Source organism: Triplophysa rosa, linkage group LG14 (genome assembly GCF_024868665.1).
Source record: "Triplophysa rosa linkage group LG14, Trosa_1v2, whole genome shotgun sequence".
In the NCBI taxonomy this organism is placed as follows: domain Eukaryota; kingdom Metazoa; phylum Chordata; class Actinopteri; order Cypriniformes; family Nemacheilidae; genus Triplophysa; species Triplophysa rosa.
Genome location: NC_079903.1, coordinates 15,327,356 through 15,348,569, shown reverse-complemented (window position 1 = coordinate 15,348,569; position 21,214 = coordinate 15,327,356). Strand labels below are relative to the sequence as shown.

Below are 21,214 nucleotides of genomic sequence, written 5' to 3'. Positions count from 1 at the left end.
GTTTAAGGAGGCTTCGTCTCACTGAGCCCTTTCATGATTTTTATAAGGCCATTCTCAGGAGGGACTGGTGTGTACGTGCGTGTTTTTTCCCAGCTCACCTCTGCTCTGCGTCTCCCCCGCCGCGCAGGAGTTTATTCACAGGAAATGTGCGGGGACCATCATGCCTGGCTGCCTGATACAGAGTGACACGGAGTCTCTTTTGAGAGGAGAAGTTAGCATGTCGGGGAGGTCATCAGAGGGCATATAGACAGTCGATAAAATATTCAATATGCCACTCTAATATCATGGATCTAATAACAGAAAAACTGGAGTTGGGAGAAAAGACTAAATTTATTGATGTAAGAGATTCACTCATTTATGATCTCATTGACTCATTCGCCCCATGTGTTCACTTTGTGGGAAACGGCATGGATTTTCTCCCGGGCTCGTGTCTACATAGTGAAAGTTCAAAAGTGCACCATGACCTCTCGGAAGGATCGTGGCCATGCACACCGCACAATGGAGGAGAAGGCGAAGATGTCTTCCTCAACCACTATCCATTCAGGACTGGTTCTAATTTTTGTCTTTCCTCCGGCTATTTCTCTTCTGTCCTTTTTTTCTTGTATCCTTCCTGCCTCCAGGCAGGGACCGTGCACACAGCTGACCTCACGAGCTTGTGTCTCGCTATTGTTTCAGTATCACCGTGGCATACGGCCCACTGCTTCTCATCACTACAACACAGAGTCAAATATCCGTCGTCAATCCACAGCAACCATATGGCCAGATCACATTAACTCTACCCTCTCGATGGAAACCACTCTAAGGGCGATAAACATTATTTTACAATGATGATTGGAAAGAAATTATACTGAAAGTGCTAAAGAACCAATTGTAAATAGGCTTGTTTAATAATAATAATGTATAAAAACGTCACCGGAAGAACATTTTATGTACACTTTATATGACAAAAAATAAAATGTTTTTGGACGTTTTTAATACACAGTGGAGTATATATAATTGAGTACTATTATTGAGTACTGATATTTTTATTATCAAACAAGCCTATTTACAATTGGTAAAAAAAAGTTAGACTAAGTTGCAGGTTACCTTCCTGGCCAGTAAACCAAAGCCTGCGTGCTCACCCCACACACAGAAAAGGCAATGCTTTTGTGCTTTTTTTTCAAATAGAAGCTGAATTTTTGGTTGTTGTAGAAAATAACACTTTTTCAATGAATGACTTGGACAGAATAAAGAAGAAAAAGCAGCCAATCAGAGCTTAAAATAGATGGCAACTCCTAGACAAAAGGCGCCCACTGTCAAGATGCTAAAAATAGTTTTTTAAGTTTTATTTTTTTAAGGCGCAAGATAATTCACATAGTTCTGTTTGTTTTATTTCATACTTGCTTAGTGAATAAGTTTACTATTACGCTAAAACAGAACGATAAAGAACAAGTAAAGGGAAACTTTTGACCAGTACTGTATCTGTTCTTCAAGTAGAGGTTTGTATTGCCCACACTGTAATACAACAGAGAGTTCAACAGGCTGCACAGCTTTCAGATACCTATAAATAAATGTTTTTCGCTGTCATCTCAAAGCTTGTATGGCTGTACAGTGACTAGACTGATGCAAACTGATGAAAAACATTCTGTCGCTAGCGACAACATGACCAGTAACACGAAAATAAAGAAAAAAGCATTTGGTTTGAATATAGACCCTCTTCTCTCCTTTACCACCATTTTCACAACAAAACACATCTTGCAGGACCTCCCACGACTACTGGCCATAATGTGTTCCAGTGCACAATGTGTTCCACAGTGCCAAGGGCTAAAGGACACAATACACACACAGCGGTCTGTCACTAAACACTGTATGACACAAACACTCCGTGGGGCACAACGCAATACAAGTGGGTGGAATAAACCAAGGAGTCCACCCTCACGCTCCTTGCGAGAATTCTTCAAATAAAGTTAATCGGCTAAAGGAGGGGTGGGCAAAATGTGAGTCTACAAAGACACAAACTTGAAGAATGCTGCTGGTCTGGAGATCTGCAGGGCTGACATTCAGGACAATGGGGCATATTTTCCTAGATGCAGAAAGCGATAGCACGTGTGCCGGCATCACAAAGGGGCGCCTCTTTTTGCCCGTCGCGGTGCCGTGAGAAAGACAAGCTTGTTGCGTAGATTAGCACAGGAGCCCGTTTCATTGACGGCCTTTCATTACCATCTAAAATGCGCAGTCTCTTGAATCAAGACGGGGTTTCGGCATAGCTCGGCCTCCCACTCACGAGAGCTCGGAGCTTTGGATGTCGCACTGCCCCCCATCCCGTCTGCTGTGGAAGATGATGACTTGGAAAAGTGGCAACATTTGTTTCCACTTAGGTTATATGATCTCTAGAGGTCTAATTTGAACAAATCTCCCACTACAGCTGCAAATGTTACTCCTCGTGTAAGATCTGTAGTAAACAGACTGGAGCTAATGTTGCGCTAAAGTAAATAGAGCGCTGGGTCAAGAGCGCAGCGTGGCAGGGCTGGAACGGTCAAGGCCCGAGCTATAACACTTCCTTCTCATTATTGCCAAAGAGAGATACACCGGAACCCTGTCATTTACAAACAGCTTTTTCTACATTGAAAAACAGTGGTGAAAGTGAAACAAAAAAATGGGCTTGAGATTTATGGGTCACTTGAAGCTCTTTTTCTGTAAATTTCACTGTCATGATCCCATCCTGTCCCGGCAGGCGTCTCGAGCACTGCTCTTACCATAGTGGGAGGTGAGCGAGCCCCGGGCAAGGCGGTGCCTTTGAGTGTGTGCTGGTGAAAACTTAATGACTTGTCCTGTTCAATCTCCATTTCTTTGGCCGAGGAGATGAGACTTCTTTCCTTTCTCTGCACATCATGCATCATGCATGATTTCGGCTCTGCCGAAATCATCAGTAGCTTTTTCTGCCCACACCATTAAGTTTTCATGTTAAATAAGGATACGCGCAAGGACACGGCTCATGTTTGTGTTGTGTTGAAGCAGAAACAGTTTCCTCCTGTCAGCCGCTGTACCTCACTACAGTTCTATTAAGTAACAAGGAAAGTTTAAACAGATACATATTAGGGATGCGCAAAACTACATACAGTATTTTGTAAGGAGGGTTGCCAGGCACTCAAAAACAGCACATAATGTGAAATCCTCTGTATGTGTATAGCGGTAATGACGGTGCTTTAAATAAGACGATTTAAAGCACAATCAATAAAAATACATTAGTGTCAAAAGTTTAGGGTCACTTAATCATTCTTTATTATTATTAATATTATTATGAAAATGTAAAAGGTTAAAATAATTATAAAAACTACAGAATAACACAAATAGAACTACTGTATTATAAAAAGAAAAATATGAAATAAAAACAAAAATCGTTAATTGTAATTTAATGTTATGTACTCACTCTGCAAATATTTTGCAGAAATTTTCTCTTGGCATTTTATCAACCTGCTTCTTGAGGTCTCACCCTGGAATTATTTTAAAGCATGTATTGAGGGGATTTCCATCTATTCTGGGCTGCTTATTCTTTATTATTCAGTCCAAGTCATCCACATCTAAAACATTTTTTTATTTAAGATTTGTTATTTAACGTGAAGCTAATTTTAAACATTTCTCATCATTCACCTTCCTATATAAAACATTTCAAAGAACACGAGAAACATTTAATCTAACACTTTAAACTTTTCACCAGAGCAAAAATATAATCGGCAAATATCCCAAACTTTTATACAGAAATACAAAAACTGCAAAAGGAAAAAACTACCACATCCCATTTACTACCAGCGGTGTGGATATTCACTTTCTGATATCCGACTGCCAAACCTGAATGAGCAAGATGCCATTGAGACGCGTCATACACACAAAGAGGTCACTCTAAAAAAAAAAGGTGGAAGAATCTGGTTGGGGAGACGTGGAGAACAGGGCAGGGAGTCTGATGTCTGGCAGATGACAGATCCCTAAATTCCTTCCTTGCGACTACAGGACAGAAGCCACTGCGGCTGAACAGTGTGGCTTTCTGTTAATGCTTCACTCAAGGGCCCGCCGCTTATTAGAATGCTGGCAAAAAATTAAAACTGCCCACTGAGAGGATGAGCCCGAGGTCCTTGTCTGAAATCAAAACCGGCAAAGTTCACAGAGTTTTCATTTTGTCACGTTGCACAAAAGCTGGCGCTCAAACGGACCCCGGCAAAGCTGAAAACAGACACAAACCCATACAGAGATGCGTCGTACAGGTCCTTAAATTGTATTAAAGCTTTCTTGCCTATACGCCATGACCTGACATTTCTGCTAGCTGCCCGTGACCTCACTTGTTTTTGTGTTGTTCTCTCAAAACACTCTGATGGATGGTGCAAGAGGGTCCTCTAACAAGCTAATCGCCTCAATAATTGCGGTAATGACACTTTATTAAAATAATGACGGAGTGGTGCTGGGTTGCTTGGAGAGAGTGTGCAGCTGACTCGGATTTAGCACTTAAATGTAGGGTGAAGAGGATAAAGTTGCTTGTGCATTTCGGGGTCTGAGCAGAGCAAAATGGACTCCACGCTGGGCTCCGTTAGCTCGAGCAAGGTTAGCAGTGGGTCAGGTACAGGTCAAATCAATAGCACACAGTGGGAATGCCCGCCTTCTTTTACTTCACCGCACACTTGTGTTCTCCTCTGACCCAACTCAAACCTGTACACACATATAAAATAGAAAACAAGCCTTTTATGTATAATGCACAGTATAGAGCGAGTAGGGTCCTAGTAGATGGTCCATGGGTAGCCAAGTAAAGCTAGGCAATCAAAACTCTCATCTCTATGCATCCCCGTTCCCACAAGATATGTATTTTTTTTCTTTTTTACACCTCTAAAGCAAGTTCAGTACAACCCCGCCCCTCTCTGGCCATCTATCCATCTCCCCACCCCACACACAAACAATCCCCAACATTCCCCAATACAACACTGACTTTGTCCAGTTGCTCCACCGCCACAAACGTCAGGCTGGGAAGCGAGCGAGACTCCAAGCGTCTGGTTTCGGAGGTCAGAGACGGAACACACAGAGGTGAAGAAGTGAGGCAGCAGACGCTCGCTGCATCCCTCTCGACACCAGGCATTAGAGACGAACTTCTCACTGTAACTGTGACTGCGCTGACTCTCAACACTCCAAATATTTACACTCGACGGAGCCTCGGTCTGAGAGCCCTGTTAGAGTTATACGTATCGGTTTACAGGGCCCTAGGGTTTCGTAATATATAATAGACAGAGAGAATGTACACTGAGGATGATGGGAATGAAAGCAAGAAAGGAAGAGACAAGTTTATGTTATTCGTTTTATGCTTTTATGACGTTGTTACACGAAAGAGATTAGTGGGGGAAACAGTACATGGTTTTTAACTCAATTTATAATTGAGCAAAAGTTTGAATTGAAAGTCAAATGTTTTTAATCTCTACCCTATGCTTGTGAAATGAATTCAGCCTGAACCAAATCATGTAATATTAAATAATCATTTTGATAGATCCTTTCAGTTAGTTTGCCATGTTTGAGGTAAAAGCTTGATATCTGAAATCTGAATATTATATGAATATATATATATATATATATATTGTACAGTGACTGTAGAGTTGTTTAAAAACAAGATGCGTGTTCAGTGGATCTGATGCACAAAATCTTAAAGGAACAGTTCACCCAAAAACAAAAATTCAGTCATCATTTACTCACCCTCGAGTTGTTCCAAATCTGTATACATTTTTTGTTCTGATGAATGCAGAGAAAGATATTTTCAATGCTTGTAACCAAACCGTTCTTTGCCACCATTAACTACCATAGTAGCAAAAATGACAATGGTAGTCAAAAGTGCCCCAGAATGGTTTGCTTTCCTACATTCTTCAAAATATCTTCTTTTGTGTTCAACAGAACAAATAAATTTATTAAGCAATTTTGAGTTTCTATAAACTCAACACAACATAATTCCATTTAAAAAAGTTGATTTTAAATACAACAACAGTATCTATACTATTCTTACACTGAATCGCATACAGACACATTTGCTTACGTGCTCTTGGAACATAATTAATCAAAAAACTTTATGCAACAACATGATATTTTGAAATTATTCGTCATGCGCTAAACTCTTTTTTAAGAAGTCTGTCAAAGTTTGCCAAAAATTGCATGCCTGGAGCAAAACAACCAATATAGTCATTTATGCCATTTTGCCAGGCCTGCTCTTCAAATTCTACCTCCCCTCTTCCTCACTTTAATCAAATTCACCACATTTTTCACATAGTTAGTGATAAGAGACAGCTACTCATGCCCTCAGTGTGTGTGTTTGTCTCACAGACAGACAGACAGACCGCGTCCTCCTCAATGTGTGTGACATTTAACACGAGTAGCTGGAGTAAACATGTGTGGACAGTTGGAGGAGACAGCAAGGCGTTTTAGGTTAAGTGGATGTTAGAGTATTAGAGTGGGCCGCTGTATAAAAGAAGACTCGAGAATCTCGAGAAGGCACATTAAATCTGGCCATGCGGATTTAATAAATGTCCTCTCCCCCTTCAAAGCTGCAGCGAGATCCGACGTTCATTTTAACACTAAACCTATACCAAAATCCATCATGGAAATACAGAAACAACGCGGTAATCACGGTAGGCCAAGGGCACTAATTTTAGCCAGATTGAAAGTCAAAGGGGGGACCGCGGACCGGCATTAGGCTGCGGAAACAAACGGGCTGTAATTTGTGAGCCTCTGGTGTGTATTGGTGATTGCATACAGGCCTTCATTAGAGAAGTGTTGGCAGTGATGATAAAGCGGAGCTTGTTTAGGAGTGATGATCAGAGAGCGGGACAGCGAGAGCACAGAACAGAAAAACCACATGCAGGATATTAACAGTTCTCTCCATGCGTAATTACAGAGAGAAGAGACAGAGCGATGCTGATTTATGCCCGCAAACACGCAGCTGCTTTGATTCCTCGTGTGCCGAGAAACGCATGTGCGTGCTGAGTATGGACCCACAAACAAAACTGAACCCTTACGTAGTATTTCAGGGTGACCTGATCTCAGAACTCAAAGAAGCCACAGAGAAGGATTTCTGTAGTTTTCAAGCCCCCATGAAATGAAAACTGTTTAACTAGTAATTTAATTAGTAATTAATTATTTTGGCTTTTAGACAAAAGAAATAAACAATATTATAATAATGACAATATTATTATATAAGACAATATTATTATAATACAATAAATAACCCAGCAAAAGCAACTATGATAACGAAGTTGATCACTGTAATACTGTGCATATTATAATAGTGCAAATAAACAATCTACAGCTTCTGCATGACACGGAAACACAGTATTAAAATAATAATAATAAATATAGCTGCAAGCAGCAATTACGGGGTCAAGCCCTTCACCAGCACAAAGGGAAATAACAAATACATAAATTACATTGGACCAGTAACCTAATTTGATAAATAATTCTACAATGCTACAGAAAATGTTTCATAGTTTTTAAACCATGTACCATTTCTAATATATTTTCTTTCTATAAAGTACCAATGAAATACAAGCATTTGACAAGCATTTCTGATGCCCTCCTACTTCATTTTAGAGTTAAACTGATGTATTTGTAATAAATTCAGTCATCTTTCAACATACAAACGTATTACAATTTTCAGACAATTATTTTTACAGTCAGTACTACTAATATATTTAAAACTAAATACACAGCTATGAATAAAAACTTCAATTAAGGTTCAATGTGCATTGCATTAAGAAAAAATGCAATAATACTATGTAATACAATACCATGTATTCTATGTCTTTACTTTTCATAAGCAGTTTAAATCATGATGCAGTGGCTTTTGGTGAAAATTCTACTCAGAAACATTTGAACTATTACATAAGTACTTTGTCATTGCTATAAAACAGATTCATGTTATGTAACACTAGAGTTAAAGATTTTAAAGACTTTAAACTGTAATGTTATAAATATGACTGAACAAACCTCAATCTAATCTACAGTAATATAACCAAAATACCTGTGATGTGCACGGCAGCAAAAAGAGAAAAACAACCTACAATTACAGTGTGTTTGCACCGGACACAAGCCGGGCACCAAATCAAAACCTAATCACTCCCCTTATAATCAACATTATAATGTTCTGTCTGCACTGTAAGAACATCATGTCCACTGGCTCATATATTTCTGCCGTCGCATGGTATGTGCATATAAAAAAACAAGATTTGGGGTTAGTGAAGTTGCAGGTGTCACAATGACATGACTGCACATAAAAATGGTTTCGGGGTATATTTGGTCCATGTGTGATTAGCACTTGGCGCCATCTTCACTATAAAGAAAACTTTGCGTAAAAAAGCATGTTCAGATGATAAAATAAATGCTCGAGTCGTCACAAGCGCAAAAGCTTAGAGCAACAGAAAAGATAAGTTCAAGTGTTTTCTGCCATGTCTCAAGCATCAGAGAAAACATTTGCACTAAGAGCTCGCTGCTATTTGTATAATTTCTCCTGCATTCCGTTTACATTCTTCCAAGCGCTCGGAGCGCTTTATTTTACGAAATGGAGACACTTTCTTTAGACTACAGCAAAATAAATCACGCTGGCCTGTTGTTGGGTACAAATAAACCGTACAAAGTGTTGATTTAAAAATAAAAGTTTGTATGTGAATGGATGTGCTCTTCCTGTGGAGCTTTCCGGAAAGCCAGTAAACACAACAGTGTCTGTCACTGTGGGAGTCTGGTCGAGTCATGGTCGAGCCACAGGAAGGGGTAACACAGACCTCGTGAGTGAGTGAGTGTGTGAGTGTGTGGGTGGGTGGGTGGGCGGAGACAGTGAGATGGAGGGGTCAGTCTCCTTTACACGCAGGCCCGTACTGTTGCCAAATGCCCAGCTGCCGGTAGGTGTCTGTTTACAATGTGGCCTGGTCTGCAAAGGCCATTGGTTAGTTTACGCTCCGTTTCTCTCTGACACACGAACACACATAAACAAAAAAGCATATCTAATCCACCCCAACACCAGCCCCAGTTCAAGCTTTCACGGATATGTGGTGCCGTATTCAAATCAGCATCTGATCTCACATGTCTCTGATCAGCATCAGTTCGAGCTCAGCGTGAAAGCGAGCTGTGACATTTTTGAGAATGAGAGTTTGATTGAGAAAGCGCAGAGCTCTTTATCCTAATTCAACGTGGCTGAAATGAACGTGGAGGGGAGCTGTTTTCTTTCATTAAAAGGTGAGGCCCTGTCATTTCAAACATGCGAATGGAGAAAGATCGGCGGCCCCAAAACTCACCATCTTGTGTTACACGGGACTGCTATGCTGTGGTCGCAGGCCTGTTTTATGTAATATAAGTTGATGGCAAAATTGCAAACCGCAAAGTTTAACTCGCGATTTTTCCCCTTTCCGTTCGTGTAATACATGTCTAAAATTGTTCTTTAAAGCAACGCATATTTTTTTAAGTGCCATATCACATTTCTCTAAAGAGGACACTTCTGTTTATAAGCTCTAAATATGTGGCTAATGGTCTAATACAAATCCTGTCAAAACGGATGAGGACCAAAAAAAGTCACGAATCCTGACAATAAAGATACATTTACTCTGTCAACCAAGTCAAAAAAATAGTATTCAATTTTCCTATTATTTCTTATTTTTAGCTCATAAATTCCACTGTAACAGAACTACCTAATTGTAAACAAAGTGAAAATTTAGAAATGTTTTTTTTTTACCAAATATTTAAAAAGTAAGCATAAATTAATATACATATTGATTGTTTGATGGGTCATTCACACAAACACAGTGAGTCATTAAAGGGATAGTTCACCCAAAAATGAAAATTCGTTCATCATTTACTCACCTTCATGTCACTTTCTCTCTTCTGCATAACACAAAAGAAAGTATTTTGAAGCACATTGGCCCCCATTGACTTCCATTGTATGGACACAAAACCACAGAGACATTTCTTAAAATAGCTCCTTTTGTATTCCACAGAAGAAAGTCACATTGACTCACATGACTTATAGGACAAACAAATAATTACAGATTTTTTTTAAACCTTTTTAAGTAAACAGTTCAAGAGAATCATATCTGTGCAGCTGGTGTAACTGCAGCCTAAACCTAAAGAGTCTGTTTAAGTGCATCATGACAAAACGCACACATTACTGCAGTCACTTCCACCCAGTATGAGTGTTCAATTGTGTGCATGTGAAATGTGATGATAGCATTTCTCTTTCCTGTCTGTTTCTCCTACTCCCCCCTTCAGTTCATCTTAATTATGGCACAATTAGGCGCTACAAATGGCGTCAGAGCGCATGCTGCCCGTGTCTGAGCGGGGTCAGTGTTTCCAATTTCCTGCAGTAATGGGCCTGTGATGGCTGCCCTGCTGTCCGCCACCCTGACCCCACCAGGCCCCGAGGTCACGACCCCTCAGCTCTGCCAGTGTGTTTAGAGCCCTAAGGGGTCGATGGCCGGTGGCTTAAGGGAGTGCTGGGTTACCTCGGATAGGCTCTGGTGAAAAACACACATACTGACGTCTACAGGCGCGATGGCGTGTGTCTCACAGACGCCGTCACAGACAGGATGTCAAAAAAAGTCTGTGGATCTTTTCAAATGCACAACATAAATCTTTAAATATCTTCTGCTTAATGCGCAACTGCAACTTGGATAGTCATCACTCACTCGTGAGAATCCAGAACTTGAATATATAGAGATTATATCCATAAAAGGTCTACACTGAAGGTGGTGGTAATATCTTCAGAGCGCTCCAGTCCACTGATCTCAATTGCTTTTACACATGTGCATTCAAATCAAATCCACATTTCATACTAACTCAGCCACTGCCCCTGTACAGAAAGTGTGTTTAAAAAACGATCCGAAGAGCTGTTTCATTTCTAAACAAAACACACTATTACCTTCTCCGAGAAGGTTTTAATGGAGTTTTTCATATTTCTACAAAGAAGTGAATATGACATCTGCTGGGGGGCTTGAAAAAGCGGCAAAAACTTGGCTGAGGTCTCTGCCGTTTCATTGATTAAATCCCTTCAGAATACATAGAGCCTAATACATCAGCAGTCTGGCTTTCTAGTGGTAAACGCTCAGAGTCTCCCTCAATGAATATCACATGTACTCTTTAAAAAGGTTGTCAGGTTGTGTGGACCCCGTGTCAGCTTCCCGGCGTGTCTCTCTATAGCCACCAGCTCTTGACACTGGCTCACACAAGATACGCATTATGCGCCGCGTCGAAGATCCGTTCCCAAGCCTTTGGTGTGTACATTACCGTTATTAAGGGGCAAGTCTTCATTGAGTTCCCTGCAATCGCTCATTTCCAGTTTAAAATCGGTGTAACGTAATATGCGCGGCAGGACCCTGCTACTTCTGTGCCGCGAGGAGATCAACAGAAGACCAGAGAAGGTCATCAATTTTTATTTAAGACCTGTTTCATACCATTATTTCTCACAGCACCTATTATTACTTTCAAATGACACGGGCTGCCCATTAATTTGAGAAACAGCTTTTCTGAATTTCCCAGCGGTTTCATTTTTTTAAATTTAGCATTAATAAAAAAAACAAAGCACTCAAGCTAAAAGTACAAAAAAGCAGCTAAAAAAGAACCAACATAACACTGGGAGAGAGAGGATTTTGAAAAAAACAACAACGGCGAGTACGCATGAGTATCAATAAACACAATTCTTCCGTCTCGGAAGCTTCCTGCTTTATTTGATTAAGCGGGGCGAAAAAACAGAGCAGTCATGCTCATTGCTTTTCTTCCTCTTCCCTTCCCTGCAATCTTCTCTGGGCCTAATGGGAATCGGAAGTTTAAGTGAAGCTGCCTGGCTAGCCTCGGCCTAACCTCTCCATCTGGAAGGGAACTTGCCAGCCTTGGGGCTACTCCCAACCCTTCCCAGCTGTTGAGTTTGGGGCTTTTGTTTTTGTGGGCTTGAGAAAGCATATTTTTATAAATGATTGCCATATCCTCCACCAGCTGCTGACCCTGCGCCCGTCCTCCCCGTGCTGGGGCATGGTTCTCATTTCAGCCTGGACTGACCCTGACTGTCCGAGGGTACGGGCCTGTGACCGTTTTATTGGAGCGGTGAGGTAAGCACAAGGGAGGGGATCCCTGTTCTTAAAATATCTTTATTGGGAACGTGACAGGCTCCACACCTTTTGCTTCTGCTCAGCTGTGATTGATGCTCTGATTGACACGAAGAGCGAGTTTTTCTTTGCGAACGCAACCTACTCGGACTGAAAAGAGATTTGATTAGAGATTTTGGAGTGGCCGGGGCATCTGCTGCAGGTCTGGTGTGTATGAGTCACTAAGCATGTGGTTTGTCTCATCACTACCCCTCCCCTCTCTCTCTCTCTCTCTCTCTCTCTCTCTCTCTCTCTCTTTGGTTTTAATCAAGGGCTTTGTAACAGGGAGGAGCAAACCTTCTCAACTGAGTCAACTGCCAATGATGCGTAACTTTGGTTTCCATGGAAACACGAATAATACTACTCCCCAAACTAACAGCGAGTGGCAGCGAATTAAAAGCCGTCTCCTTAGTGCTTTGCGCTGACCTGGTTTCGCTTCGAGGAGGTAGCAGCCCGAGGGGCTAAGCGTGAAGTGATGGGGGTCTCGCTTTGTGAACATTTTAAAGCCCCTGCGCTACCTGCGCACCAGACGTAACCGTCACCAACCTCTGTCGTGTTTACGGCTGCTGTTAAATGAAGCAGGAAAGCTCGGTGTTAATTAAATATACATCAGCCGTTAACGCGTCAACTGGTGCCAATAGGCTGCGTGTTTGTGCCGTCGTTGCAGTATTGATGAGACTGCTGGTGCTCCATAATTCATCAGGCATGGCCAACTCTGGTGAGGGCCACCCACTCCTGTTCACACACACAAGCAAAAATCACAAACACACACTCGCACAAATAAAAAAAGCACAAAACGCACACATCATTCTGCACTTTCTCTGCTCTCAGCTGCTGTGTGTAAAGCACCGCTGGGTAATTGCATGGTAATACTTCATTATGGCAGCACTGTAATTTGGGCACTGGACACTTCAAAGTGAGGCAAAAACCTCTTCACAGACAGCGCAAATTACTGCGAGTCCACATAACCCATGCTTTGTTTTGACTGGTATTGTTTTTGGACAAAGATCCGGGTCTAAAATAAACACACAGAGCAATCAGTGCATATTTCTGATCGTATAATCATCCTGGCCGATTACAAAGTACAGCGGCGCAGCGTGAAAGAGATAAAAAAAAAACGGATTTCGCCGCCATGCGAAGCCAAGAGGAATAAAACGCAATATCAAAAGTTTATCTAAACACACGTCGGCTTCTGAATGGCGGCCGTGGAGTAGGCCGGGCAGGGGGTGGTAGAAGGAGGGCTGAGCGGAGGTACTGTTGGACCCTGAGCAGCTGGATACGCTCCATACTTCAAGCATGTTCCACAATCACGTGCCGCTCATTTCTGGCTTTCCCGCTCCAATTCTGAGAACAAAGTTCACACTCGTGGTTGTTTACTCATAAGAACAGTGACAGTCTAGACTCTTCAGCTCTGCAAAACTGTAGTCTAATACAATTTAGACATGGAAACAAAGATTTAATTCGAAAGATAAAATATTAATAGCTTTGGCATTGCAAATTTATGCCAGCGTGGAGACTACTTGAGAGCACAGGTGGAGATTTTGTAAGAACTATGGTAGTGTGATACCGAGGGAAACATGTCAAAAAACATGAACAGTTGGTACAATTCAAACACGAAAGAGAGTTACAACAGCCAGGCCAAGTATCCTGCAGATGATTACGAAGTTCAAACAATTAAAAATGCAATAAAGATTTAAAAGCATAAAGACACTCTTGCTTTTCAAGCCTATTGTGCAAATCTTAAACACGTTGCACACAGCCAGACACAGGTTATGTCTACAATCTATTTCAAGGTTGGAGGGCATTGCTCCAACGAGCTGGTATTTACAAAAAAGGGTGTACACTCCAAACAAGCTGGGGCATAAAAGCAGAAACATCAAACATTTTTCAGCATAAATATTTACATTTTTATTTGTCTTTTCCAGGCTAGCGCTAAATATACACACAACTGCACCAGTCCAACATATGGCATTAGTAACAACAGCACAGAACAAACACAGCCAGTGGTTGTATTTTTACAAATTTCAAACAGATAACACTAGGCAGCAATACTGGATATTTGTGCTTCGAAAAGTTAATTCTTAAATTACAGCATCAAATGGAAAAACTGGGTTAGGTTTGAGGACAAAGCCTATATCACACAAAGGGGAAATGGAACATACATGTTTACATATATTTATTCAGCTAAAGCTATGTCTAGTAAGTTAATCATACTGAAAAAAATCACTACACTAAAAAAATTGTGAAGACTTCAGATTTTTTGTAAAGTAGTTTCTTATTTGGCTGAAGCTCCACTACAGGTGATAAATGTTAACATTAAGGGGATAGTTCACCCAAAATCGAAAATTCTGTAACCCTCTTGTCATTTTAAACCTGTATGACTTTCTTTCTTCCCCAAAACACAAAAGAAGATATTTAGAAGAATATTGATTACCGAACAGCGCCGGCACCCATTGACTTCTACTGCATGAACACAAAACCAATGCAGGTGAAAAGGTGCCGGTTAACAATATTCTTCAAAATATCTTCCTTCGTGTTCTGCTACAGAAAGTAAGTCATACAGGTTTAAAATGACAAGAGGGTGAGTAAAATTGGGTGAACTATCACTTTAAGGAAGCTCATGAACAGATCATTTGGGATTGGCTTCAGGTGTTGCCTGCAGGCGTCTCTCTCTTGTGCCTTAGTTTGTATCAGATTTACTCATTTACTTATGAACTCAGATCGGTTTGTGATCCTGTTAACTGCATATCTAAATACAGTGAATTCATGATGTGTGGCCACATGAACATCCTTAACTCAGCATCAGAGACAAGAATTCACGTTTAAACTGCCATTCAGTCAGTATTAAGTATTTTGCTTATTGCTTTCAGCTAAAAAAAGTGTCTGGTGTTCTGGTTGAGCAATTTTTATTACCGAAATCCATTCTGCAGATTTTTCCCTAAAATCAGTGCAGTTACTGTGAAAAACAGATAAAGTCCATCTGGGAATTAGTTGCTCTTTAATCCATATTTTGCACTAGTGCCCTATGCCTCACAGTACCGGTGACACGGGAGGGGGGGGGGTGGTGTTGCGCTGGGCTGCGACCCTCCAGCTCTCCAGTCATCTCCTCTCTCCTCAACTCCTCTCCTTTCTTCTTTACTCCCATACACAAGGATGGCAAATCAATGAAGGATATGAAGGGAGGAAATGAGGATGAAAGGGGAGGAGTGGACTGAGTAAATGTGCATGCTTAAAAACAAAAGGGGCAAAAATAATAGCGTCAAAAAAGTAAAAGCAGTAATGATAAACGGCAGAAAGTTCGTCCTTTAGGATACACCTGCAGAGAAACAAAAACACAAAGAAAGAAAGAAAAGAAAAACATACGCGCGTTTAATGTCGGGTGGACACTTTATTCAACCGTGCAAGTTATTCCATCATTCCTGAGTGTGTGGTGTGGGAGAAAGGGAAAAAGGCTACTTTTAGCCGTTTAATGTATTAACTCTCATGGACCTGTCAAGAGGCTGTGCTATTAGCTAATTAAAGTCATACCGCCACTGAATCCCACTCTGTCCGGTAAATGCATTAACACCACACACACGCTATACATTAACACCAGAGAGAGAAGCTAGATAAAAAGCCAGCAAAAGATCTGAGGTGAACAGCCATGAGGATTCACAGAACATCAAAGAAAAGCATGACGGGAATAAAGCAATGAATGCAATAAGTATGTGTTTAAAACACGAGAGAAACACGTGTGTTTGACTGTTGCTTGCTCTACTTGTCAAAAGAGTGAAAGTTAGTAAGTGGCATGTGAGTGGCCCGTGCGTGTGTGTGTGTAGATGCTGAGTGACGGTAATGATTGCTAGCCTGCAGACCCTTTATTTGCCCATCTTAACTCAATTAAAAGAAAATAAGGCCGTCGTGACCTTCAGATGAACCGCTCTGTGCGCTAAAGTGCGGATCTTCGCAGGGCCAAAATAGATGATCACTAGAACCTGTCAGTGAGGGGATTTTGCTCACCCACTGGCCTAGCACGTGTTTGGGGGGCGTTCTTTCCATTTCATTAACATGCAATATTCATGTGTGTAAGTCTTGGCTTTAAAGGACAGTAAATGCATATACAGTAATTACAACATGCTCTTGTACGTACTACAGCAATGCCAATGTAACCATTTTAACTTACTGAATTAAATTCTGTTTAGCTATGAGTCACTATGATTTAAGCGTTCTAACAGCATAATTTGTAAAGTAAGAATAATGGAAAAACATGTTCATATGACATATTGATCACATTCGTTTTCACACAGTGATAAGTACCACATTTAATTTGACACGAACAGAAATACCACTGTGAGGGGTGGCGTGTGAAGTATGTAAAAATGTCACTGGACAAAATAGAGTTGAGATGAAATGGCGTTAAAGGAGCTGTGCTTTTTTTGTATGGATAGAGGAGAGAATCGGAGAAATCTCATGTCACTTTGAGACAGGACCAGACATAAAGACAAAAACCAAATCAAATAAAAAAGATATTATTTCAAGGCAGTTTGGCATATTAAATGGACTTCAGATATGAATTTATGAATTTCAAGAAACTTCCTGATTTAAGTCTGATTAAGCCTCTCTCTCTCTCTCTCTCTCTCTCTCTTAAGAAACCATTTCAAAATTATTTTCAGTTCTCTAAATTGACTATTTATAGGTACGTGTTCAGGTAAAATAATCATTTTTGTTACCATTCTGTGAACTACTAACAATCTTGTCTCTATTTTTTCTATTTGCATTTATTTGCAGAAAATGAAAAGAAATAGGTCAAAATAATAAAGATGTTCTGCATTTTTTAAGACCTCAAATACTGCAAAGAAAAACAAGTTCATTTTCACTTTAAAGCCATACAACAGTAATACTTGTACATGTAGTTAGGAAAAGTAAAAAAAAAAAGATTTTATCACAGTTTTCATGTTGTCAGTCTTTCACGTTGCTGTTGGATGACTTTGTCACTCCTGAGGTTTGATTTTGTTGAAATTCAACGGACACTGGACTGGAATGACCACAATACATCTAGAAATGCTGATTAAATGAAAATATGGAAAGGTCTATTTTTTTCCCACGTCTCTATATATGACTGAACTATAAAAGGTAGTCCGAGCTGCCCTCAACCAGAAGTAATAGAGAGGGGCCTCTGCCCCAGGCTCAGAGAGGCAGATATAAATATCTCCTGTCTGTTTGATATGCAGCTACACGGAGCTGGAAGAGGAGGAGTGTGGCTGGAGTGAGGGCAGGAAACACCAAGCGCTGCATAAATCTAGAATGTGCAAAGTCTCCGACAGCCCAGCTGAGGAGAAACACCCTCCCAAAATATCTATAATGTCTGATACAGCAGAACAACAAGTGATGACCAGTGTAACGGGGAAAGTTTCCTTTCAGTTCTCAGCCATGTTCTTGTCTTAGGCCAAATGCCCTCATCACATACCCATATAGAAGCTTTAGGGCAAGTAAAATTTGAAAAAAGTTCTTGGATGTGTTTTGAGAGTATGACTCCTTCCTTTACTAAACGTAGTTTAGCCTGCAGTCTGAGCCGATGGGTTAATCAAGGTCAGAGATTAAGAGTCAGTAAAGCTGTGAGATGAACACAGATCAGGGCGCTGTGTGTTTGAAAACCCGGTTACGATGTAGATCAAAACATGTCTGTAAGTTTAGTCAAATATAAGTAGGTGCACAGGTGTTGACCGAAGACTTAAACACCACACAGGCTAAGAACATGTTTCTTTTATTCCATAATTGCCATCTAAGTATGATCATTTCCTAAAAGGTCTTTTGAGAGATGTAAAATAAACTGAACTTAATTCATAAAAGCTGTTTTAGATCTTAACACCAGTAACTACTTGTAATGAATAAATGTAAATGTACTAGAATAAAAAAAAATGTGGAAGTGAATTGGGGACTAGCTGCTACTAATATAATAAATGATAACTACTATCATAACTCAAATAATGTGCATGGTTATTCGTTTTTTCGTAATTGTACATGGCATTAGCTCCCACTATTTTATTATATTAGTAATAATCATATATTTTAGTCATATTAACTATTAATTTCCTATTAAATGCTAATGAGTATATATATATATATATTTTTTTTTTAGTCACATTACGCAAAATTCTTCAGTCCTAGCATGCATGCATTAAACACATTTAAAAATATATATTTTAACGATAAATTATGGATTTTTATGGAAATTATACATTTGTATAAGATCCTATTGCAGATTTGAGTCAAAAGATATGAAATGCACATCCAGAAAGAAGAGGGAGGGTGAGAAACAGACCACAACGGCACACCCCCTCACCTCCCCTCCGTACATAATCGGAAACAGACAGACAATCCTGCAAGCACAAGTCGAGGACAATCCCCGTACTGTATTCGAGAAGGTGTCAAACAGGGTAAATCCCCCCGGCCCACGCCTCGCCATAAAGCACATACACATGCAAAATTAATCTAGAGAGGAGCAGGGGTTAAGCCTGAGGGACAAAACCGAGTCAGTACAACACGACAAGTCTCCTCTCCCTCCTATCCTACACACACACACGCACGCACGCGCACGCGCACGCGCACGCGCACGCGCACGCACACGCACACGCACACGCACACGCACACGCACACACACACACACACACACACACACACACACACACACACACACACACACACACGCCTCAGTCCAACAGGAACAGCTGTTTACGGCCGCCCATTTTCAGCGTATTTGCCAAAACGGATTTAAGAAACGGCAAACTTATTTGCATAACAGGCAAACACGGACACAATGGCATTTGAATGCATTCCGTGCCCACCCCCTGAATGCTTAAAATACAGTAAATTAGATATTAATGTTCTCATTGTTTTATGCATTAATTCAGTATGGAAACAATGACAGGGTTTCACTATGAATATCATACAGCAATTGCGAATGAGCGTAAATTATCTTATGTTGATGGAAGTGATTCATGGCTGACTAACATCACACAAATGTCCCCTGAACAAGCCTCTGTAATTTTTACAGCGTAAATCTAACACAAATATAACAAATGTGGCCCAGTGAGCAGGCAGAAAGACAAAACATCACACAACTATTGTAAATAAGTCTAAAGGGGGGTCGGAATGGGGAAAAAAGGAAACGAATGATCCAAACAACCAAATTTGACGTACTGGCATAAAACATTTGACATGTCTAAACTGCCATCATTTCCTAACAGAAAATCATGTCTTAGAGAACGAAAAAGTCTAACTCACACTGTGACAAACACAAACATTCACAGTGCAGAGGATTGTTGACTTTAGTTAGATCAGTGTGTTTACCCCGTTTCTTGGACCTGCGTGAAAAGAACATTTTAAACACAATAACCAATTTTTGAAATATCTGAAATGTTGTTTTTTGTTAATCTTGCCTTGCAGTGAAATAAAACGATATAACGAAGTTAAACGCAACGCTAAATATAACTTTGGAACACAGAAAATATGTTTGGCTGTTGTGTTCTTTGTTTCGGCCAAAACTAGTTTTACTTATTACCCAGATAAAGAAAACAAGACAGACAGACTGTTATACTCCCTGCTTTGAAACTCTCTCTTATTCCTCATGCTTTAGTTTATGCCCTGTGGCTCCCGAGCCTTTGATACAGCAGAAGCAAAGCTGCCGTCAGAGATTTTATTGAAAACATGGATTCTGGGAGGACTGGCGCTGCTCTCCCCAGGTCCAACACCAAAGACATAAGCAGGGCCGCTGATTAGAGAGACGAGCCCCAGACTCCCGCTGTAATGAGTTGCAAGCCGCTGCGTCACGGTGCTCTGCCAAAACGTAAAACAAAACGACGAAGCAGCTCGGCCAGCAACATTCGTTCACTCCACCCTGGCTGTGATACGCAAGATCATAGCCGGCCAGGTAGAGGTAATGTGATGGAGAGCTTTGCCAAGGCATCATACAAATGTGACTCTGGGGGGAAAACGGTCTCAACTTTCTGTTTCCGCTCCTGAGGGATTCAGATTTCCTTAAAAATCTCTCCTGCCTCTTCAATATGGGCCCTGGGGTCGGATGCTTTGCCAGGGAAGTCTGATGGTACAGTTAGACGACAATCTCACGAGCTGGAAAATAAGGAGCGGACATTTTTCATGATAAAACAATCATAGCAGCATTCTCATGTGACGCATCATAGCTTCGGCCCTCTGGCTGAGGACTTACTGAGGAGGATGAAAGAGGTGTTTGTGTGCTGTTAAAATGAAAATGAAATCAAATGAGAATGAGGGAAAAGAACTAGCGACACGCAAGGCATCTGTCACTACATGAAAATGAAATTAAGTGCAGCAGGCATTCTGGGATATTGACTTTGAGTGGCAGTGGAACACAGCGCTCTTTCTGTGCGGAACAGTATATGACTCTGGGTTTGATTTGAGTCCAGTGCATTAAGACAGCCTCGCATCTTTAACAGCGGACTATGTGGAAGCTGTTAGTTAAATCAAGTTAAGCCATTTCCGCACTTAAAACAACTTCCCCCTCTTACCATGCGCCTGCAGGAAGATCAGAGATTTGATGTAAACTCATGTTCGCTCCAAATGTGGTTTAAAGAGCGGGCTTCGCCTCTGCAGTTCAGGCTGATAACGTTCTGATTCCCAGCCTCTTCCAATCAAAGCTTGCTGCTGAGATAACTGTGAGTCACGTGCAGGTCCAAAGCTGTGAACTTTATTTGCCTGTTCTGTGCAGTGATTTTGGTGGAGATTCTGCAGAATGGATTTAAAGGGATAGTTCAACCAAAAAGTAACATTCTGTCATCGTTTAATCACCCTTTTGTCATTTCAGGAGGGCAAGTTAATGTTTAACTAACTTTCTTCCTCAGAACACAAAAGAAGATATTTTGAACAGTGGGTTTACTTCTTTTGCGTTCTGCACGAGGACGTAACTATACAGTTGTGAAATGACAAGTGTGTAAGTAAATGATGACAGAATTTTCCTTTTTGAGTGAACTATCCCTTTAAACAAGGTTAAATGAACCAAAAGTACCACAATCAAACCAATGGATTTAATCCCTAAGGATTTAGGATAACTTTTAAATTCTATTATTTCACTAATTGTATAT

The 21,214-nt window shown here is 40.7% G+C and overlaps 1 protein-coding gene across 3 annotated transcripts in view; it reads right to left on the bottom strand.

Annotated features, from left to right (window-relative positions):
* Positions 1–21,214, bottom strand: part of bcas3 (BCAS3 microtubule associated cell migration factor) — a 205,445-nt gene that overhangs the window by 62,459 nt on the left and 121,772 nt on the right. Inside the window, exon 24 of one of the 3 annotated variants that reach the window (XM_057350700.1) lies at positions 13,995–15,432. The exons of the other annotated variants lie outside the window; for them this stretch is intronic. Within the exon in view, the coding sequence (XP_057206683.1) occupies positions 15,422–15,432 (11 nt within the window). The 3' untranslated portion in view covers positions 13,995–15,421. Of the gene's footprint in view, positions 1–13,994; positions 15,433–21,214 lie in introns of those variants that run through there. 3 annotated transcript variants of the gene reach the window in all.